We start from the raw sequence: 17708 nt of genomic DNA, 5'->3' as shown, positions 1-17708 counted from the left end.
GTAACCAAGCCAGGCACAGTTATTTGTTAAGCATCAGTGCCAGGTTGGTATTTGATATAAAATGATCCTGTTATGACAAGGAGGAACAGTCAGGGGGGCTGCAGTGCTTGGGACATCCTTCCACCGTGGCAGCTCCTTGTGCTAGACAAGGACAGGCCATGGGGGCAAATGCTGAGCTGGCCAACACTTCACAGACCAAGAGGGTAAGCACTGGGGTGGCCGAGGCTTCCTGGGCAGCGGGGCTGACCCGCAGCCCCGCTGTGACCGCCCAGCCCAGTCCCAGCGCTCTCAAAATGCAGAGCAGAGCCCTGCGGAGCCCATCGGCATTGCAGCGTTCTGCCACTGGCCCGAGACCCTGAAACACCACCGCGGTCCGTAAGGCTCTGCCCAGAGCCCCGAAAGGCACTTCCAGAGGCCCGCAAGCCTTTCCCCCGACGCTCCCCGAGCTCTTCCCAGCGCTCCATAACGCTGCTCCCAGAAGTCCACGAGCCTCCTGCCGGGCAGATCCGCGGCCTCGCCCGTCGCTCAGGGCCGGCTGCCGGTGCTCAGCTCCCGCCTCTGGCGCTGCGAGCGCGGGGCGGCCCCGTCCGGAGGAGCCCCCCCGAACCTGCGGGGCCCCGCCGAGGCTCCCCCGCCCCCGGCCCGGCCCCGGCGCGGCCGTGCCCGGCTCCCGGCCGGCAGGAGCCGCTGCGGGCGCGGCGCGGCGGGGATGAGCGAGGCGGAGGGCGGCTCGGCCGCCGCCGTGGAGAAGCCGCCGCTGCCCGCGGCCGGGCCCGGGGCGGCCGCGGCGGTCGCTGCCGCTGTTGCAGCCGCGGCGGCGGCGGCGGCGGCCGGCCCGGAGCCCGGCGCGCCGGCGGAGGAGGCGGCGGTGGTGTGGAGCCCGGAGGTGGAGGTGTGCCTGTTCCACGCCATGCTGGGCCACAAGCCCGTAGGTGAGCGCGGGCCGCGGCCTCCGGGAGCGGCGGGGGCCGGGCCTGGGAGCGGGGCCGGGCGGGGGCTCCCGGGCGGCTCCAGCGGCCCCGCGCCCGCCCTGCAGCCGGGCCGGGGCCGCGGGGCTGCGGCGGGGCCTGGGGGAGGGAGCGCCGGGCCCGGCCGGGCCCCTGAGCCGCCGTGTGAGCGGCTGCCCTGCGCTTCCACAGCGTCGCAGAGCGGGTCTTGCTGCAGGGACCGCGGGGACCCTGCTTGGGCAGGGTCATTGCAGAGCACGTGGCACAGGATTGTGTCCGGGCCGTTCTGGAATATCTCCATTGAGGGAAGCTCCACAGTGTGTTCAGTGTTCGCAGTAAAGACGTTCTTGCTCGTATTCAAGTGGAGCCTCCTGTGCATGAGTTTCTGCCCACTGCTTTATGTCCTATTGCTCTGCACCACTGAGCAGAGCCTGGATCCATCCTCTTGGCACTCCCCTTTAGATATTCATAAACACTGTTGAGGTCCCCTCTTAGGCATCTCATCTGGAGACTGAACAGGCCCGGCTCCCTCTGCTTTTCATTGTCAGAGGGATGCTCCAATTCCTTCTCTGTTGCCCTCAGTGGAGCTGCACCAAGAGCTCCGTGTCTCTCTTGTAGTCAGGAGTCCAGAACTGGACACAGCACTCCCTATACATCTCTCGGGATGTTTCTCACACAGCCCCTCTAAAAGCTCTGCCTGTGTTAGAATTACCCACAGGGGCACCCTCAGCTCCCTAGAGAACAGCACCTGCAGTGTAGGGTGAAAGATCAGCCTGCCCAGCTGCCAGCTGTCTCTCCTGTAATGTATGGATTCCTTGTAACAACGTGGCTTTTATAATTCATAAGTAAATATTTTTTTTTTATATCTCTAAGTATCATAACTAAAACTGTTAGCAGCATTAATTGCACTGGGTTCTTCCCCCAGGTGTGAATCGCCATTTCCACATGATTTGTATCCGGGATAAATTCAGCCAGAACATCGGACGGCAGATCTCATCCAAAGTGATCTGGGACCATCTGAGCACCATGTATGATATGCAGGCTCTTGTGAGTATAAAGGGTTGGTGCTGCCACTTGGTTTCACGGAGTTCAGAAGTTTTGCCAGGCCAAAATCACTGGGCCTGTCGTGCCTTTCATAAGTTAGGTGTCATTCCAGTGAGTTGATGGGGTTTTCCCTGAATAAAAGTAAAGTAGGTAGGAGAAAATAAAACCTGCAGTGGCTTGTGAGGGTTTTTGGGGTTATTTTGATACTGTGTTCTGACTTTGTTTATTAAAGTTGCCTAAGTGCTGATGCAGAAATATTTATATACATACATAAGTGTCAAAGGAGAAAATTACCATTGTTTACATAAGAACTTGCTATGTTTGGGTTCCAAAAATGATCTCAAATGATCGTGAGTTGTGATCTCAGGTATCCTGACCTCAGTAATCAGTTTGATATCAGAAGCTTCCTGATTCTCTTAACATCTGAAGTGTCTTGTTAAAAATTATTTAGCTCCTACGTGCATGTAAAATAGAACTTGAGATTGCATGTCAAAATTCAAATTAAAGTCTTTACCAGTCACTCACAGAGATCCTTCTTTTCTTTTTAAGCATGAATCCGAGATTCTTCCATTCCCTAATATAGAGAAGAATTTTGCTCTTCCTGACGAAATGATTCAAGAAGTGAGAGAAGGTGAGATGTGATTGCAGTTCTCTGATTCTTGGTTGCTTTATTCTCATCTCAGAATCTTTAACAAAACTCCCCCCAGAAAGTGTGTATTGTCAAATCTAATAGAAATGTACTGGAGTTTGACAGAAATCTCAGGTTGAGCAGTGAAAGCTGGATTTTGAAATTTAGCTGATGTGTGTTATACAAAGTAGGAACTAGAAAATTCAAGCACCTGCCAAAAGACTTCTTGGGATGTTTTAAACTTCAGTGGAATGCTTCTCAATTATGAGGTACACTAAACTTTATGCTAAAAATTCAGTGTAAAATCTTAGCACAGATAAGACATTGCAATATGTTTTGCCCAATTAGCATTTCACTTTCTCCTGTTAATAATAATTTCTTGGCACTGAATTACTGCTGAATGTTGCATGGAATATTTGCAAACATGCAGATATGCAGAGGCTACTAATCCAGAAAAAAATCCACGTGGTTCTTTAAAGCCATCTAACCAATGCTAACAATCCTTTCTGTAGGAAAAGTAATGATGGAAGAAGAAGTGAAAGAGGAAATTTTAAAAGAAGAGATGGAAACACATGCAGGTCCTGAAGAAGGTAATTTTGTAACTCTCTACTGTGTAATACGAGATTAAAAACCAACTGTAATTGAGAAATTAATGTTAAAATGTAAATCCAAATGCAGTGTACTTTGTGTTTTGTACTCAGACTTAGCCTGTGCTCATGCTAAGAACTTGACTAATACAAGAGTGCACAGAGTAAGCAGCTGTTTATTGAAAAGATTTCTTCTTTGCTCCTAATTCATCTGTACAAAGTTGTATAGCTTTGGAGATTTTTTGCTTTAATATGTACTTGACAAACCCCTGGGAGTCTGAAGGAATCTGAGGATCTCTGGAAGAAAGCTGAGTCTGATTTTTTTGAACTTAAATGCTCTGTGTTGGGAACTTTGTAGTCATGGGGGAAATAGGGCCTATAAATTAAAAGAGATTGTAAAATTGCGTGCTGACATGGGAAGGTGGGCAGAGTGCTTATTTTATTTTATTCTCATTATCTTGCTGCTTTTAAATAAAAGGCTTGTTTTCCTAACACTTTGCTGTAGAACAAGTCAAATGTGAACAGTAGAGATCCTGCTATTTATCTTAACAGACCAAGCCAACTGCTAACTATATAATTTCATCATATTTATATCACTGAATAAGTGGTGTTTAAAGACTGTAATAAAAGATCTAAAATGTATTTTAAAATATATTAAATTTTTGGGTGTTCAGTTTTAAAAATTATCTATGGTACCAAATGTAATGACTCCTGTTGATTATAAATTCCATAGATTGGTCCTATGTTTCTGTAAGTGTTCCTTTTAATTATTTTAATATTAAGTGCTGTTTAATTCCACTTAATGAGTTTGATTTTTAGCCTGTCAAAATACATGCCTGTCTTTAAAGCAAATAATAAAAGCAAGATGTGCCTTTCTCAGAGATTTTTCCTTTAGAACTGAAAGTAAGACTTAAATGATGCTGAGAGTCGATTGTTTTGAGAAGTTTTATGGAATATAAAGAAGTTTGATATCACTCTTGTTTGCCTATGTGTATGACTCTGATCTGGAATCATTACTTTGGTCCTGTTTCAGTTTTTGCACCCTCTGGAAGTTTAGGAAAAACAACAGAAAAGCCAAGCAGCAAAGAGAAAGAGAAAACTTCATCAGATCCTGGGTCCAAAGAAGGGTCTGATAAGAGGAAGCGCAACAGAGTCACCGAGAAGGTTCTAAATGCCAACAGCAACCCCTCGAGTCCCAGCGCCGCCAAACGACGCAGGACATAGAGCTGAGGAGCAGTGAAAAACTCTGGGATGGGAGGAGGGAGCAGGAAAAACAAGGAGCTGCACAGTCGCTACATAAACTTTCAGAGGAAGTACAAGATACCTGAGCCAGTATTTGAGGAACCCTTTGTCTCTCCTGGGGGGTTTTCTGGGCAGCAGCGAGGAGCCGCCTTCCCGGGGTGTGGGGACAAAGCTGGCAGTGGGGAGGGTGGGTGTGACAATGCCAGGGCTGCATTTCAAACCAGCAACACACTCTGAGTCAGCACAGCTCGTGGAAAGAGTGCCCCGTGGGGCACAGGGCCTTGGACCATCAAAGCAGAGGTGATTTCTGTAAGTGTGGGATTGCATTTTCTGCTGTGACTATTACTATTCCAGACCATCTGTAGGTAATGTTTGGCCATTTCCCATTTCTATCAAATGTATCAATTTGTTGGTTCAGTAAAACTAGAATTATTTTAAATGCAGCTGGCCACTGCAATTGAAGTGTTCTGTTGCTCTCTTTGCTGGAGGAACCTAATTTCACCCTTTCTGATATAACACTTTTCAACCATAAGTAAAGTGAAAATTAAGTGCCCCTAGCCCAAATAATTAATAAGTGTTCTAAATAAAATATCTGGTGATGACACATGGTTTTTTAAGGGATCAGCTGAGCTGTGCCTGAACGTGGAGGTGTTGCTTTATCCATTTGTAATACAGTAGTGTATGACAGTGGGGTTTGTACTTAATTATTTATTTTTTTAAAGCAGTTTAGTAGATGTGAATGGAATTGGTTTTCCAAAATGTTCGTTTTGTTCCACAACTGAAGAATCTTGCTGACGTTGTAATGCTTATCTTTTGTATGCTAGAACATTGAGATTTGATAAAGTTACTATTTTTGTGTTGTCAAAAGATGGATCGCAGTCAACACACACCTGTTAAATGGTGAATGAAGCAGGCTGAAATGGTACTGAAATTGTTTCACTATATTAACTATCAGTTAATAAAAAGAAGAATTACTTCTTGATCTCTCAGTATTGCCTTCAGGCAAGGCACTAGGAGTCTTCTCATTTTTTGGTTTTATTCTAGGTACATAGCCAAGTTCTTGTCTGCCTAATTCGCTTCTCTTGTTTTATACAAAGAATAAATTTGACTTGTTTTTATTTTACTAAATGGCAGTTGTTGTGTGACTTGATTAAAATCTGGCCCAACTTATTTTAAAAGTAATTTAGCATTAAAGTGTTGGTTACTTTGTCACGATCTACATAGATTTTGGCCATAAAGTGCAGATTTTGGAACTCAAGTCTCATGCCCCTGTGGGCAAATCCTTCTCATCCATGGGATTCTAATCAAAAATTTTTGCTCTATCAATGAAATGTTTATATGGCTTGAAGTATAAATATGTCAACAATAGCGTGTACTGGTGCAACCACTCAGCACCAACCTCGTAGCAAGGAAAGTCCACTTGGGGATTTCACGGTCAATCCAGCAACGCCGATTTTTTAGGAATTGTTTGGATGTGGAGTATGGCAAATGTAAACACTTTGCTTGTTGCCGCCATCGGCTTTCAGACTGCTGGCTCTTTGGGAATGCCGTTCCCTATCCCCGTTCCCGTCCGGGGCCGGGAATGCCGTTCTTTGATCCCCGTTCCCGTCCCAGGCCGGGAATGCCGTTCCCTATCCCCGTTCCCTTACGGGGCCGGGAATGCCGTTCTTTGATCCCCGTTCCCGTCCCAGGCCGGGAATGCCGTTCCCTATCCCCGTTCCCTTATGGGGCCGGGAATGCCGTTCTTTGATCCCCGTTCCCGTCCGAGGCCGGGAATGCCGTTCCCTATCCCCGTTCCCGTCCAGGGCCGGGAATGCTGTGTTCTTTGATCCCCGTTCCCGTCCGCGGCTGGGAATGCCGTTCCCTATCCCCGATCCCATCCCAGGCCGGGAATGCCGTTCCCTATCCCCGATCCCATCCCAGGCCGGGAATGCCGTTCCCTATCCCCGTTCCCGTCCGAGGCCGGGAATGCCGTTCTCTATCCCTGTTCCCGTCCGAGGCCGGGAATGCCGTGTTCTTTGATCCCCGTTCCTGTCCCAGGCCGGGAATGCCGTTCTTTGATCCCCGTTCCCTTACGGGGCCGGGAATGCCGTTCTTTGATCCCCGTTCCCGTCCGGGGCCGGGAATGCCGTTCTCTATCCCTGTTCCCGTCCGAGGCCGGGAATGCCGTGTTCTTTGATCCCCGTTCCCGTCCGAGGCCGGGAATGCCGTGTTCTTTGATCCCCGTTCCCGTCCGAGGCCGGGAATGCCGTTCCCTATCCCCGTTCCCGTCCCAGGCCCGCTCGCTCCGCTCCGCCCGGGACCGCGGGCGCTGCCGGCCGCCCCGGGCGCGGTGCGGGCGGGCGCAGGGCCCGCGCGGGCGGCGGCCAATGGTGCGGGCGGGCGCAGGAAGGGGGCGGGGCGTGGCCGCGCTTCCGTCCCCCGGTCCCCCCCCACACGTGCCCGGGCTTTGTGCGCGCGGGCGGGCGGTCCCGCCGCCACATCCCGGTCCCTTTCGCTTTCCCTTTCCCTTCACCTTCCCATGGCCACCTGGTTCACGCCCAGGGCGGAGGAGGACGAGGCGGAGGACGAGGCGAACCTCTGGAAGTACGACTCCACCTGGGAGGGGGAGGAGGAGGACGGCGAGGAGGAGGATGGCGGCGGAGGCGAGGCGGAGGCAGCGGCGGCGGAGGAGCCGGAGGATGCGGGGGAGCAGCCGGGGCAGGGCCGGGCGTGGGGCTGGCGGCACAGCCAGGTGCGTGTGGGGGCAGAGCGGAGCCTGCGGGGCGGGACGGCGTGAGGGGATCCCTTCCAGCCCTTCCATCCCGAGCTCCTTCCCGGCCCTTCCTCCCCCGTTCCCCGGGCAGAGCCGCTGCTCGGCGGTGCGGCGGCGAGCTCGGGGCCGGGGGAGGCTCCGTGGCCCTCGGGGGATCCTCAGCACGGAATTTGTCCGTATCTTGTGGAAGCAAATCCCCCTGGAGGAGCGGGGGCTTACAGGGATGCTGTCACTTCGTGACTCCTCAAGATCCATTGCATTGCCATGAGCTGGGCGATGTAATTTTAATTTGTTTTTCCCCACCGTTCCTATGATGTGGGTACTTTATCCCATAAATACAGGCTGTGTGTGGCACCTGCCTGTTCGCCACTGCTGATGGCTGCTGGATTTGACGTTACGGCATTGATGTTCTTTTAAGTTTTTGGTTGGCATCTTCACCTTTCTATGAGTGGCATTCCCTAGGCTCTATCATACCATCAATAAAAATCCATTACATAATATCTGCTCAATTTTAAAAATGAGCTGTAATTCTTTATTTCTCGTAGACGTGTTTTATTTCTTAGGGAGCATGTGTAGAGCAACTTTGACAACCAAAAAATGGTGTGCTTTAAAAACTAGAGGTACGTGTGCAGTTTTGAGCAAGTGCTGCAAAACACAAGCACTTGTGTCTGGTGCCTTAAAATAATATTAATTTTAAATAAAATTAATTTGTTAGTCTTACCTAAGGTTTCTGTTACAGCATCAGTGGTTTTCAGTTTGACAATGGGGTGTCAGTTTCTTCTCCAGTAATGCTTTGGTAAATACAACTTTTTCCTTTTCAGTACTTCCTTTGCCAGCCAAAACACACTACAGTCCTTTAACTCCTCCTCTTTCTGGGAAAGAGAAACCATTCCTTCACTTCGAGTTTCATTTCTGCAGCTCATCCTTATCTTCAGAATATAAATAGGCAGATAAAGCTTTCTAATGGATATACTTTTAAAAGTGCTTAATATTAAACTTCCTTTTTTTTTTTTTTTTTTTTTTTTTTTTTTTTGCTTAATAAGCATTAAAGTAGAAATAACCACTTTTGAAAGAACAGATCTGTACACATAGGTCTGGGACAGGCCAAAGGTATTTTGGGTGGAATTCTGAAGGGAAGAGACAGAGATTTCCTTTGAAGTTTTTTGCACTTTTCGAGTCCACCCTATCAACTTTCCTTTTGTACGTGGCTGGACTTCACAAGCCTTAATAACTCCAGAACATTCCCATTATTCTGTTTGAATGTGTTTGTTCTTCAGGTTCCTTTTTTTTCCTTCGAGCAACTCTGGATGGTGACAACTGTAAAAGCAAGGACCATTTTTTCACTCCAGTGAGTGGACTTTCCCAGCTTTCCCTTACAAAGGAGGATGTTGTTGTCTCTGAAACAGCCCTGGAATATTATTCTGCATTTTTAAATAGGAGTTCTTCCTTCAGTGATGAATGTGTAGTCATCTCTCTCTGGCAGTGCCCAAAAAATTGTAAGGACACTGAGAATGAATGCACAAAGAAGCAGTAAATCTGCTAGCCATTTGTGCCTTTGCAGCCTGTCAAAGGCATGAATCAGTTCCCCAAACTTGTTCCTACTTCTGCTTATTTTACACTAATTCTTATTCTTCTCCCCTCAGCCTGGATGGTTTTCTTTATGCCTGAAGCAGATAATGTCTTTCTTTGGTACCGAGGTTAGAGTTTTTTATTGTTTTTTTTTCACTATGCGCTTTCAAAACAAAATTCTGCTTCTCTTTGCATTTCTCTGTGTCTCTGTGAGTGTTCATGGCCTGAAGTTCCTGCAGGTGTGTCTTTCCAGCTCTTTTGCATTTCCGTGCCCTCAGCTTCTATGAGTGAGCTTTGAAAACTTTGGGGGCTGTGTTCATTTTAAGCAGTTCCCTCTGACACTGCTCTAACACCTGGAGTTCATGATGAGCTGTTTTAATAACAAACCCCATGGTCATGCCTTCTCCTAAATCTGCATCAACAAAAGGTTTCAATCACTCTTCTGGACTCTTACCTTTCTTATTCCTGTGCCTGGTTCACAATCCACATCCCCTTTGGTTACAGCAGCTTTCCAGCTGGTTTCTCAGCCAGATCCTCTTTCTGTCACCCTCTCCTGGTTATGTTCTCTGCTTCCCTTGCCTTTCCCACAGCAGTGCACATTCTGCCTGGTGTGATGCAGGTTTGGAGCGTGAAACCCACTCAGTTTTGCTGTGAGACAAAAAGGTCTTGGATTTCTACAGGGAGGTTCCAGCCTTGCTGTTCAGTTTGTGTTTCTTACCTCGAAAGAAAGGCTTTAAGTTGGAAGTTTGTAGAGACCCAGGAACAACACCTGCTTGGAGGAGCAAAGCTGAGTTTTGCTCTCTTTGCTTCCCCATCTTGTTCTCTGGATTGCTGTGCTCCAGGCTGCCTTTTCCCTGGATCTGGATTCCTTCTGGACAAGCTTTTTACAGCCTCTTACACCATGGCACTGCTTCTGTCTCTGTATCTGCAATGACTCTTCACAAACCAGTTCTCTTTCTAAGTGGGACCCAGTGTGCTGTTCTCATGTCCCACCTGACTGTGTTCAAGGATGTTACTTTAGAGCCTTAAATGTAAAGAATTTCTGGGATTATTTGGTAATTGGGAACAATTACCACGTAACTGTCATCAAGGCAACTGAAAGGGTGACTTCAACATCAAGGTTACAAATGTAGACCAATTCCTGCCTTAATAATTAATGAACTAGTGATCAGTGTATGTTAGAAAGTGGTTTTATTTTTCTCTGTGCGTGTGATGTTAAGAAATACCAAATGAGGTTATGAAGTAACTTCGGGGAGTTTTTGCTGCTTCTTCTAAATTTTATTTAATTCTTGTTTTGCAAGACTCTGCATATCTTACCCCATTTCCCAACTTCCCTGTTCTCTCTGTGAGCTGCAATTGAACCCTCTGGCTGTGCTGTGCTTTGGGTGCCCTCTGTTCATGAGCAGTCTTGTTCCTTTTGGTGGTTCTCAATTTACAGAACACTGTAAAATCCTGTCATGGTTTGGGATAAGATGGTTCAGCACTCAACAAGATTAAAACTGTCTGTGTTGCTTGTGAAATGTAACAAAATCCCTTATCACTGAGGTAATCACATATATAAATAAATATGTATATATTTCAGTTAAAATGCACTTTAAGGCATACTTGAAACTTCGATTTCCATGATGTAGTTCAGAGGGGGAAAAAAAGCTGTGCTTTGTGAGTTCTGTCTAAATGTGACACTTGGAATGAATCTAGCACATCTGTGATGAGAACCTGGTGCCTATTCATGTGACACTGCAGGTTTTTCTCTGTAGCAATTTAAATTATGCATAAAATACAGTGAATTCAGCTGTAACTAGGTAAATCTGTCACTTGGCAACTAATAGGGATCCTGTGAGTCACTGCTGTTGGTATTCTCATTTTGTATATATTTTTTATTTTCTTAGTGAAGTTTGGTTTCAAAATGTTCCAACTAAATTCTTTTTATTTGCAGGATCAAAGCTCAACTTCCTCACTGCTGTCTTGGAGGGGTTTTCAGGTAGGCTTGACATAAAATTTGGTTACATGGAAAGATGGGTTATAATGAAGATTATGATTGGAAGAGAAGTCCAATAAAATAAATATCTAATGTGACCATGTGGCTCTGGTGCTATCCACTGTCTAAATCAGCAAGGCGGATCTTGATCATAAAGCAAAGATGAAGAAGACTGTGATTTCAGCAGGGAATGAGAATCTTGAATTCAAGGGCTACTTCTGCATCTTAAATTCTACAATTTTAAAGTCTAGCCTCTGTCTTCACTAGGGCTCATAGCAGCTCAGAGGCATGTCTTGTTTGAAAACCTTTGAGTTAAGGAAAAACAATCACATTTTCATATTTGGGATCTCCAGTTTGTTTTGATCTTTTCCATTGGCAAACCCAAGTGGGATAAAAGATATATATATATATATATATATATATATATATATATATATATATATATATATATATATAAACCACAAAAACCTTGATTAATAAGATAAGCAGGAAAAAAGTATTTTGGCTACAGGAGATGGTGTTATCTTCTCTTGGTTTAAATTTGTCTTCAGGTGTGCAGAGACATGACTACAGCAGCAGTCTGGTTGGTTTTGGGGGTGCTGGGAGTGCTGGGGAACCTGTGTGAGGTTCACAGGTGAACCTCACTTGAATTCAGTCATTATGTTGTTTTATTTTGCAGAAGGTGATTTTATTCTGAATCTCTGCTCTGTCTCTTCTCTCCAGTGCAGCGGGAGGCGCAACTGGACTGCGGCGAGAGACCTGCAGAGATACAGAAACCATTACCCAGTACGTGCTCCTGGGGCTGCTCCTCACCACTTCTGCCTGCAGGAACACTTCCTCGATTTGGGAGCACCTTTTTGCCTTTGCTTTACAGGCTCAGCATCTTCCAAGGATTCATTTGTGAGGGGGAAGGGATGATGTGCATGTGGGTGCATGAGAAACAAGCTGCTACTTTCTAAAGTGCATTTTGAGGATTTAGCTTGAAATGTGTAGGGAATGTGAGGGAAAGCAAGGAGAAGTATTGCCTTTTAAAGGGTTGCTGCCTGTTCATTTCTTCTTCTTGTCTCCAGGATTTGAAAGAACCAGAGAATGAGGAGGATGAAGAGATGTGGAACTTAAGCTTTTACAAAAATGAGATTGCTTTTGTACCCCACGGTGAGTGCCTTGCGTGGTGGCTGCTTGATGCCATCTGCTGCAGCTGCTTGATGAAAGAGTAGTTTCATCCATGTTAGACAATAAGAAACCAAACCAAACAACCAACCAAAACCACCACCCAAACCAATAAAAACTCATCAAGAACTTTCATTTTTAAATATTCCTGCTGTATTTTTCTTAATATTCTGGTGGTAGGAAGCAAAGTTTTTTTTTCTGGCTGGTTGTCTTGTTGGAGAAGCTAATGCCTGTGTGTAAATATCTGGGTTAGGATAGTGAGCTGTGTGGAGTCACTGACTGGCTAACTTTAATTTTAATTTGTCACTTCTTGCCTGACCTTTTCCTTTTCCTTGCAGGTGTGCATATTGAAACTCTGCTTTCATCTTGGGGGGACAAGTATGAAACACTGGAAGAAAACCATTCCTACATACAGTGGTAAATTGTTTGCATGAACACAGTGCCTCTCTAGTTGTGCCTCTTTGAAGTGTCAGGTGGATCTGTGCTCCTGATTTCAGCTTCACACAAGGCTCGGAATTATTTTAGTTAATTGAGTTGCACTCCTCAGGAAGCAAAGTACTAGAACTCCTGAAAACACAGATTTCCAGTGCAGCTGTGGCAATAGATCTCAGTCATTTGTGGTCTTGGGGCACAAAGATAAGGCAGGGAGAGAGATCCACATAAGCAAGTTTTTTGTTATTGGTGAAGACAAAGATTTTATGGGAGGGGTTTACTAGAAAACTACTTCTGTGTCCATAAGGATGGGAGTTCTCCAAGAGCTGTCTCTGATGCTACAAACTGTGGGATCTTTTTTGGTTTTAACAAGTTGGGTACCCTGGGTTGGATGTCATCTTTGCTCATCTGGCCTGAAAATTCCTTTCTCTTCAGGCTGTTCCCTTTACGTGAACATGGGATGAACTGGCGTGCCAGGCCACTCACCTGTCAAGAAATCCAGGTATTTATCTTAAGCTTTTGTCTCTTTTTTCTTTGAGATCTGAAGCACGTTAGGATTTCCCCTAAATACCTTATATTTGAAGTCTAGTGGTTTTTTCCATTGTTTCCTTGGGTTTTTAGTGTGCACAGAGCTCACAGTGAAGCATTTGCCTGTCTTGTGTCAGCAAATGAAATGCTTACTGATACAATCAACTCTTGTTTAGAATTCAGGTGCCACTTAATCTGGTGCAGGTAATTAGGGAGTTGCATTTTTTTTCCAATTGCTGTGTCTTGTTTTCAGGCCTTTAGGAAGTCCAAGGAAGTTATGGACAGGTTTATACGTGCTTACAAGCTCATGCTGGGATTTTATGGAATCAACCTGGTCAACGAAGAAACTGGAGAACTTGAGAGAGCACAGAACTGGCGTGAGCGATTTGAAAACTTGAACAGGTGATTGTGTTGATGCTGTTGAGCATTTACTGCAGCCAAGCACTTCTTTGAAGGGGAAAAAAAAGTCTAAGCCTAGGAGATCCCCAGCCATTGAGGAATGGAGACTTTTGTTGATAAATGTTACCTAGTGGAAGTATTTTTAACTTTTATTCTGTTAAGCTACAAAATAGAAGCCTTTCTGTATGGTTCCCTGATTGATTATGAAGCACCCTTAATGTGTGAAAAGTGCTCTGCAAATGGGATGCTTTTATATTACTGCAGGTTTTGTGGAGTAAGTAACAACTCTTCCTGGTGATACTAACCTCTTGAAAGGTGTGAGCATAATCACATAAGAAAAAACAATTTGAAGTCCATCAAGTATTAAAATAAAAAATGAAAAAACAGCTGTGTCTAGCTTAAGTCCTGAGGTTTTGGCAGCATCCTTTCATGCCTGTATTCTCAACACTACAAGCTCACCCTGCAGGGTCTCTGTCAGGGGCAGGACTTGTGTATCTGCCCCAACACAGTGGTTCTTACTTACTGGTGGCTGATTCAGAAAGCCAAAACCTTTCCAAGCAGCTGAGATGATGAATCCTGTCAGCCCAGAGGGTTAGGAAGGAGCTGCTGAAGGCAAACTGCAGCAGTGGGTGCCTTAAAAGTTAGCTCACCTGTGCTCCCATTTGCATTGTCAAATAGCCTTAATGGCTCACAGTTAGTAAATGATGAAACATTTTGCAGATGTCCCAGAGGTTCACAGTGACTTGTAAGATTTCCCCTTGACAGCTTTGCTTATCTGTTTCCTTCAGGTTCAGCCACAACAATTTGAGGATTACTCGCATCCTGAAGTGCCTGGGGGAGATGGGATATGAAGACTATCAAGTGCACTTGGTGAAGTTTTTCCTCACAGAAACTCTTGTGGAGGAGACATTACCAAATGTCAAGAGAAGTGCCTTGGATTACTTCCTGTTCACTGTCAGAAGCAAAGAAAAGAGGAGGGAACTCATCCACTACGCTTGGCAACACTTCAAACCTCAGAGCAGCTTCGTGTGGGGGCCTCGTGACAAACTCCGAAGGTACAGACCCCGCTCTGCCAAGCCACAGCTCCACCAAAGGCCTGAGGATAAACAGGACACTCTATGCCAAGAATATGGTGATCCTGTGGAGAAGGATCAGAACCAGCCTTCAGAGGTGGAACAGAAAGCTGGAGATGCTGCAGAGTTGCAGCCTGAAATGAGTGATGAACATGTAAAGGAGAAGATAAGCAAATGTGTTTTGAAAGTAGGGGATGATGAAGAGGAGAAAGAAGCTTCATTTGCCCAGCTGGAAGAAAAGGATTTAAAAAGTGAAGCTGAAGAAGGGCAGGGCACTGCAGAGAATGACTGCACAAAGGAGAGCAAGAAGAGAAAACTGAATGCAAGTTCGGCAGATGCTAAAGGGGATGGATCATTGAAAAACTCTGCTGATATTGAAAACATTTCCCATAATCTGGGAGAGTGTGCAATTGATGCAGAGATCCCCTCCTCAGACCCAGTCTCCCAGGCAGAAGAGAATCAGGAAGCACTGAAGGAAGATGATTCAAGCACCAAAGAGCCGGCGGCCACGGATGCAGCTGTGAAACGCAGGAAAGTTGATAAAAGAACATTGAGAGGCAAACAAGTCAACTTGGCCATAAACCTGAGCATGGGGCTCTCAGCTTCTGGTGCCAAGGCAAATCCATCTGCTGCTAACGGTGAGGCTGGAAAAGAAAGTGTCAGTGAGAAAAACGCAGCTGTGGAAGTGCCAAGTGAGAAGGGGGGTGGTGGTGGTGGTGGTAATGCAGATGGTGGGGCTGTGAGACCCCTGGCTGCTTCCAGGCCCCCCAAGACTGACTGCACTGCTCCAATCAAGGATGGCTGGAAGTTGAGTGGAGATCAGGACTCAGCAGGGGGTGATCAGCACCACTGCCACAGCAAAATCTTGGGGGGTAAAAGTGAACTCGATGGGGTAAGACAGCAGGAAGAGGCAGGTGAAGAAGGGCAAGCAGAAGATACAGACAAGAAGCAAGCTCCAGAGAGTCAAGAGCAGAGCGTAACACCCACTTGTCCTGAAGAAAACAGTGCTGAGGTCCCACCAGAAAAAGGTGAAGGCTCTGAGAATGGAGGAGGAGAGCAGGGAGCAGCAGAGTGAGAGCAGCACGGCGAGCACCCCAGCCAGCAGAGATGGCACTGCCCTGTCTGCTGGGAGCCAGCTTTGGTGGCTTGGAGAACTGAATAAACTTCCTTTGGGAGATCCAGCTGGCCCCTGTCTCACTTTTCACTCTTCCATGATTTTTTAATCATACCTAGTAAACTCACTGAGATCCAGCTCTTGGTTACCCTAAAGAGGAAAACTTTATTTACTCATTTCCAAGGACAGGCTGTGTTCTGTTCCTGGGTTTTATCTGATGTTCAGGGCTATCTTGGAGCATCGGGGATTTTTTGCACTTTGCTTTGATTCTGGTTATGTCCCTACTGAAAGAGAAGAGGAAAACTGATCTGTCTCCTTGTTTGAATTACCTAAGTATTTATTAAAGACACGATTTTTAATGTAAGACAGCATGACCTAATTTGCCAGGCCTTTCTACTACTGTGTAACTTCTGTTTGTTCTTGTGAAAGGCTGTACCTTCCCAGGAGTTTTTTTCCTGGCAAAAAGTGCTGTTTCTCTAAAAGAGATGAATATATGGATTTCCCATGATGTCAGTGTAGTTGCCTCTCCTCCTATAAGGAAAGTAGGTTTGGCTCTAGACCGGGATAGAAACTGTAGCCAAAATGTGTCTCTCACCAGTATGAACCTTTGTGTAGAGATTCTGTTTTCTGAGGTGCAAAGTGCCGAGTAATTATTTCTCTTTATCCCCACAGAGATTGGTTTGTAGTTCTTGTTTACAGTTAAGACTACAAATTGCCTACTGGTTTCTAAGAGAAAAACTCCAGATTTTGCATAAAACTGTTTAGAGCTGCTCTTCCCCATGTTTTCCAACCACTTTATAATAGTCTTCCACAGATTTTTTTGTCCATGACTGTTTCAGAGGCCCTCATTCCTCAGCTGCCAAAGCAGCACAGGTATTTCCCAGTGCATTTTTTTCGGCCTTTGCTGGCAATTTGCAGTGGCCTGTGGGGGGGTTTTCCTGCAGGCCCATGGCATGAGGTTTGATGTGTCAGATCCAACCTGTTTCCTACTTAGGGCAGGGTTCTTTTGCCTTTGATGTCAGACAGCCAGGGCATGTTCCAGTGCAGCATGTCTGGAAACCACTGGGCTTCGTGGGGCAGTTAATTGAAACGTTAATTGGAGAGGCTACGCTTGTCTGGTTCGTTTATTTCCAGCCCTCAAGAATTTACTTTCAGACCTTGCCAGCTCTTTGCCTGCCTCAGTGTTCCTGACCTCCCTGTCAGCTCTTCTGCCACACTTACACAATATTCCACCAGGTCTGAAGGAGTATTAACACAATTTAGCACCTTCACTCCTAAAAATTTACAACAGAGGATCTGTTTCATGAAGCAGGGGAAATTGTTTTCAACAGCCTGAAGGTCTGGACTTGCTGTTTGCTCAGGTGGTTCGGGTTGGTTTTGAGGTTCTTTGGTGGTGTTTGGTTTGTGTAGGAGATGGCCAGAGAGCAGATGCAGCAGCTTGTGCAATGTCAGTGTTTTTCCTCTCTGCTACAGCTTTATCTTTCAAGGAATTTGAGGAGTGATTTGCCTTCCCAGACTGTAGGTTCTGATCCAGCATGCCACATATGTGTGTGGGAATAAAAGTCTGCTAGCCTAATATCTGATGTTCATGGTCACACACATACTGAAAAAAGGCTTTAATGTTTTTATAAACTTCTTTCTTCTCAAGAACAGATGGAGGTAAATAACCAATAAGAATACACTTAACTACAGATAGAAATACTTGAAGATGTTGAGTGAGAATTCTTTCCTAACAGATTCCTAAGAATTGTTAATTGTGGCTTTTGTACAGATTTATAGTAATTTTCTTATTTAATGAAATTTTCATTGTGAATATGTGCTCAGTTGGGGCATAAATCCTATATCTTGTTTTGGTCTTGTGTTTAATGGGATTTCACTCTGATCCCCAGCCTGGAGTGAGTGCTCAAACCAACCCCTTCCCTCTCCCACCAGGTTTACTTTTGGCCGTAGGTGTGTGTGGTGAGTTCACAAGGTGTTTGCCAGCACTCAGAGCTGTATCAGAGTCTGTTATGTTCATTCCCCTATTAAAGCATGACTTTAATGCATATCAGTTTCCATTTATATTTTTTCATCTTTGAGGGTAGGATATGACCATGTATTTACCCACCCCCCTGGAGCTGTTGCTTGGTTCCTCCCAACAAGGGGGTGCTCTGCTGGGCTCACCGTGGCACACACCTGCTGTTTCTTCCCTGTGGAGGTGATGCCCAGTCTTCCTCCACCTCTAAAACATGCCCAGTGAATG

At 45.9% G+C, this 17708-nt stretch overlaps 2 protein-coding genes across 3 annotated transcripts; both read left to right on the top strand.

Annotated features, from left to right (window-relative positions):
• The first annotated feature begins 709 nt into the window (after positions 1-709).
• Positions 710-5576, top strand: MRGBP (MRG domain binding protein). Its single transcript, XM_053958125.1, has 5 exons — positions 710-932; positions 1873-1994; positions 2541-2622; positions 3132-3209; positions 4240-5576. The coding sequence occupies exons 1-5, from the start codon at positions 710-712 to the stop codon at positions 4428-4430; spliced, it is 696 nt and encodes a 231-aa protein (XP_053814100.1). The 3' UTR covers positions 4431-5576.
• Positions 5577-6895: 1319 nt separating this feature from the next.
• On the top strand, positions 6896-17511 carry OGFR (opioid growth factor receptor). 2 transcript variants are annotated; one of them, XM_053958121.1, is made up of 9 exons: positions 6896-7182; positions 8847-8900; positions 10709-10753; positions 11474-11536; positions 11821-11905; positions 12259-12337; positions 12788-12854; positions 13134-13282; positions 14068-17511. In XM_053958121.1, exons 1-9 carry the CDS (start codon positions 6970-6972, stop codon positions 15425-15427), a joined length of 2115 nt encoding a protein of 704 aa, XP_053814096.1. In that variant the 5' UTR covers positions 6896-6969; the 3' UTR covers positions 15428-17511. The 2 variants fall into 2 exon arrangements, with proteins under 2 accessions (XP_053814096.1, XP_053814097.1); XM_053958122.1 differs by lacking the exon at positions 8847-8900.
• Positions 17512-17708: the final 197 nt, after the last annotated feature.

The sequence above is a fragment of the Vidua chalybeata genome, chromosome 17 (assembly GCF_026979565.1).
Source record: "Vidua chalybeata isolate OUT-0048 chromosome 17, bVidCha1 merged haplotype, whole genome shotgun sequence".
Classification (NCBI taxonomy): Eukaryota; Metazoa; Chordata; class Aves; order Passeriformes; family Viduidae; genus Vidua; species Vidua chalybeata.
Note: the sequence above shows the minus strand (reverse complement) of the source record. Positions and strands in the feature narration are given on the sequence as shown.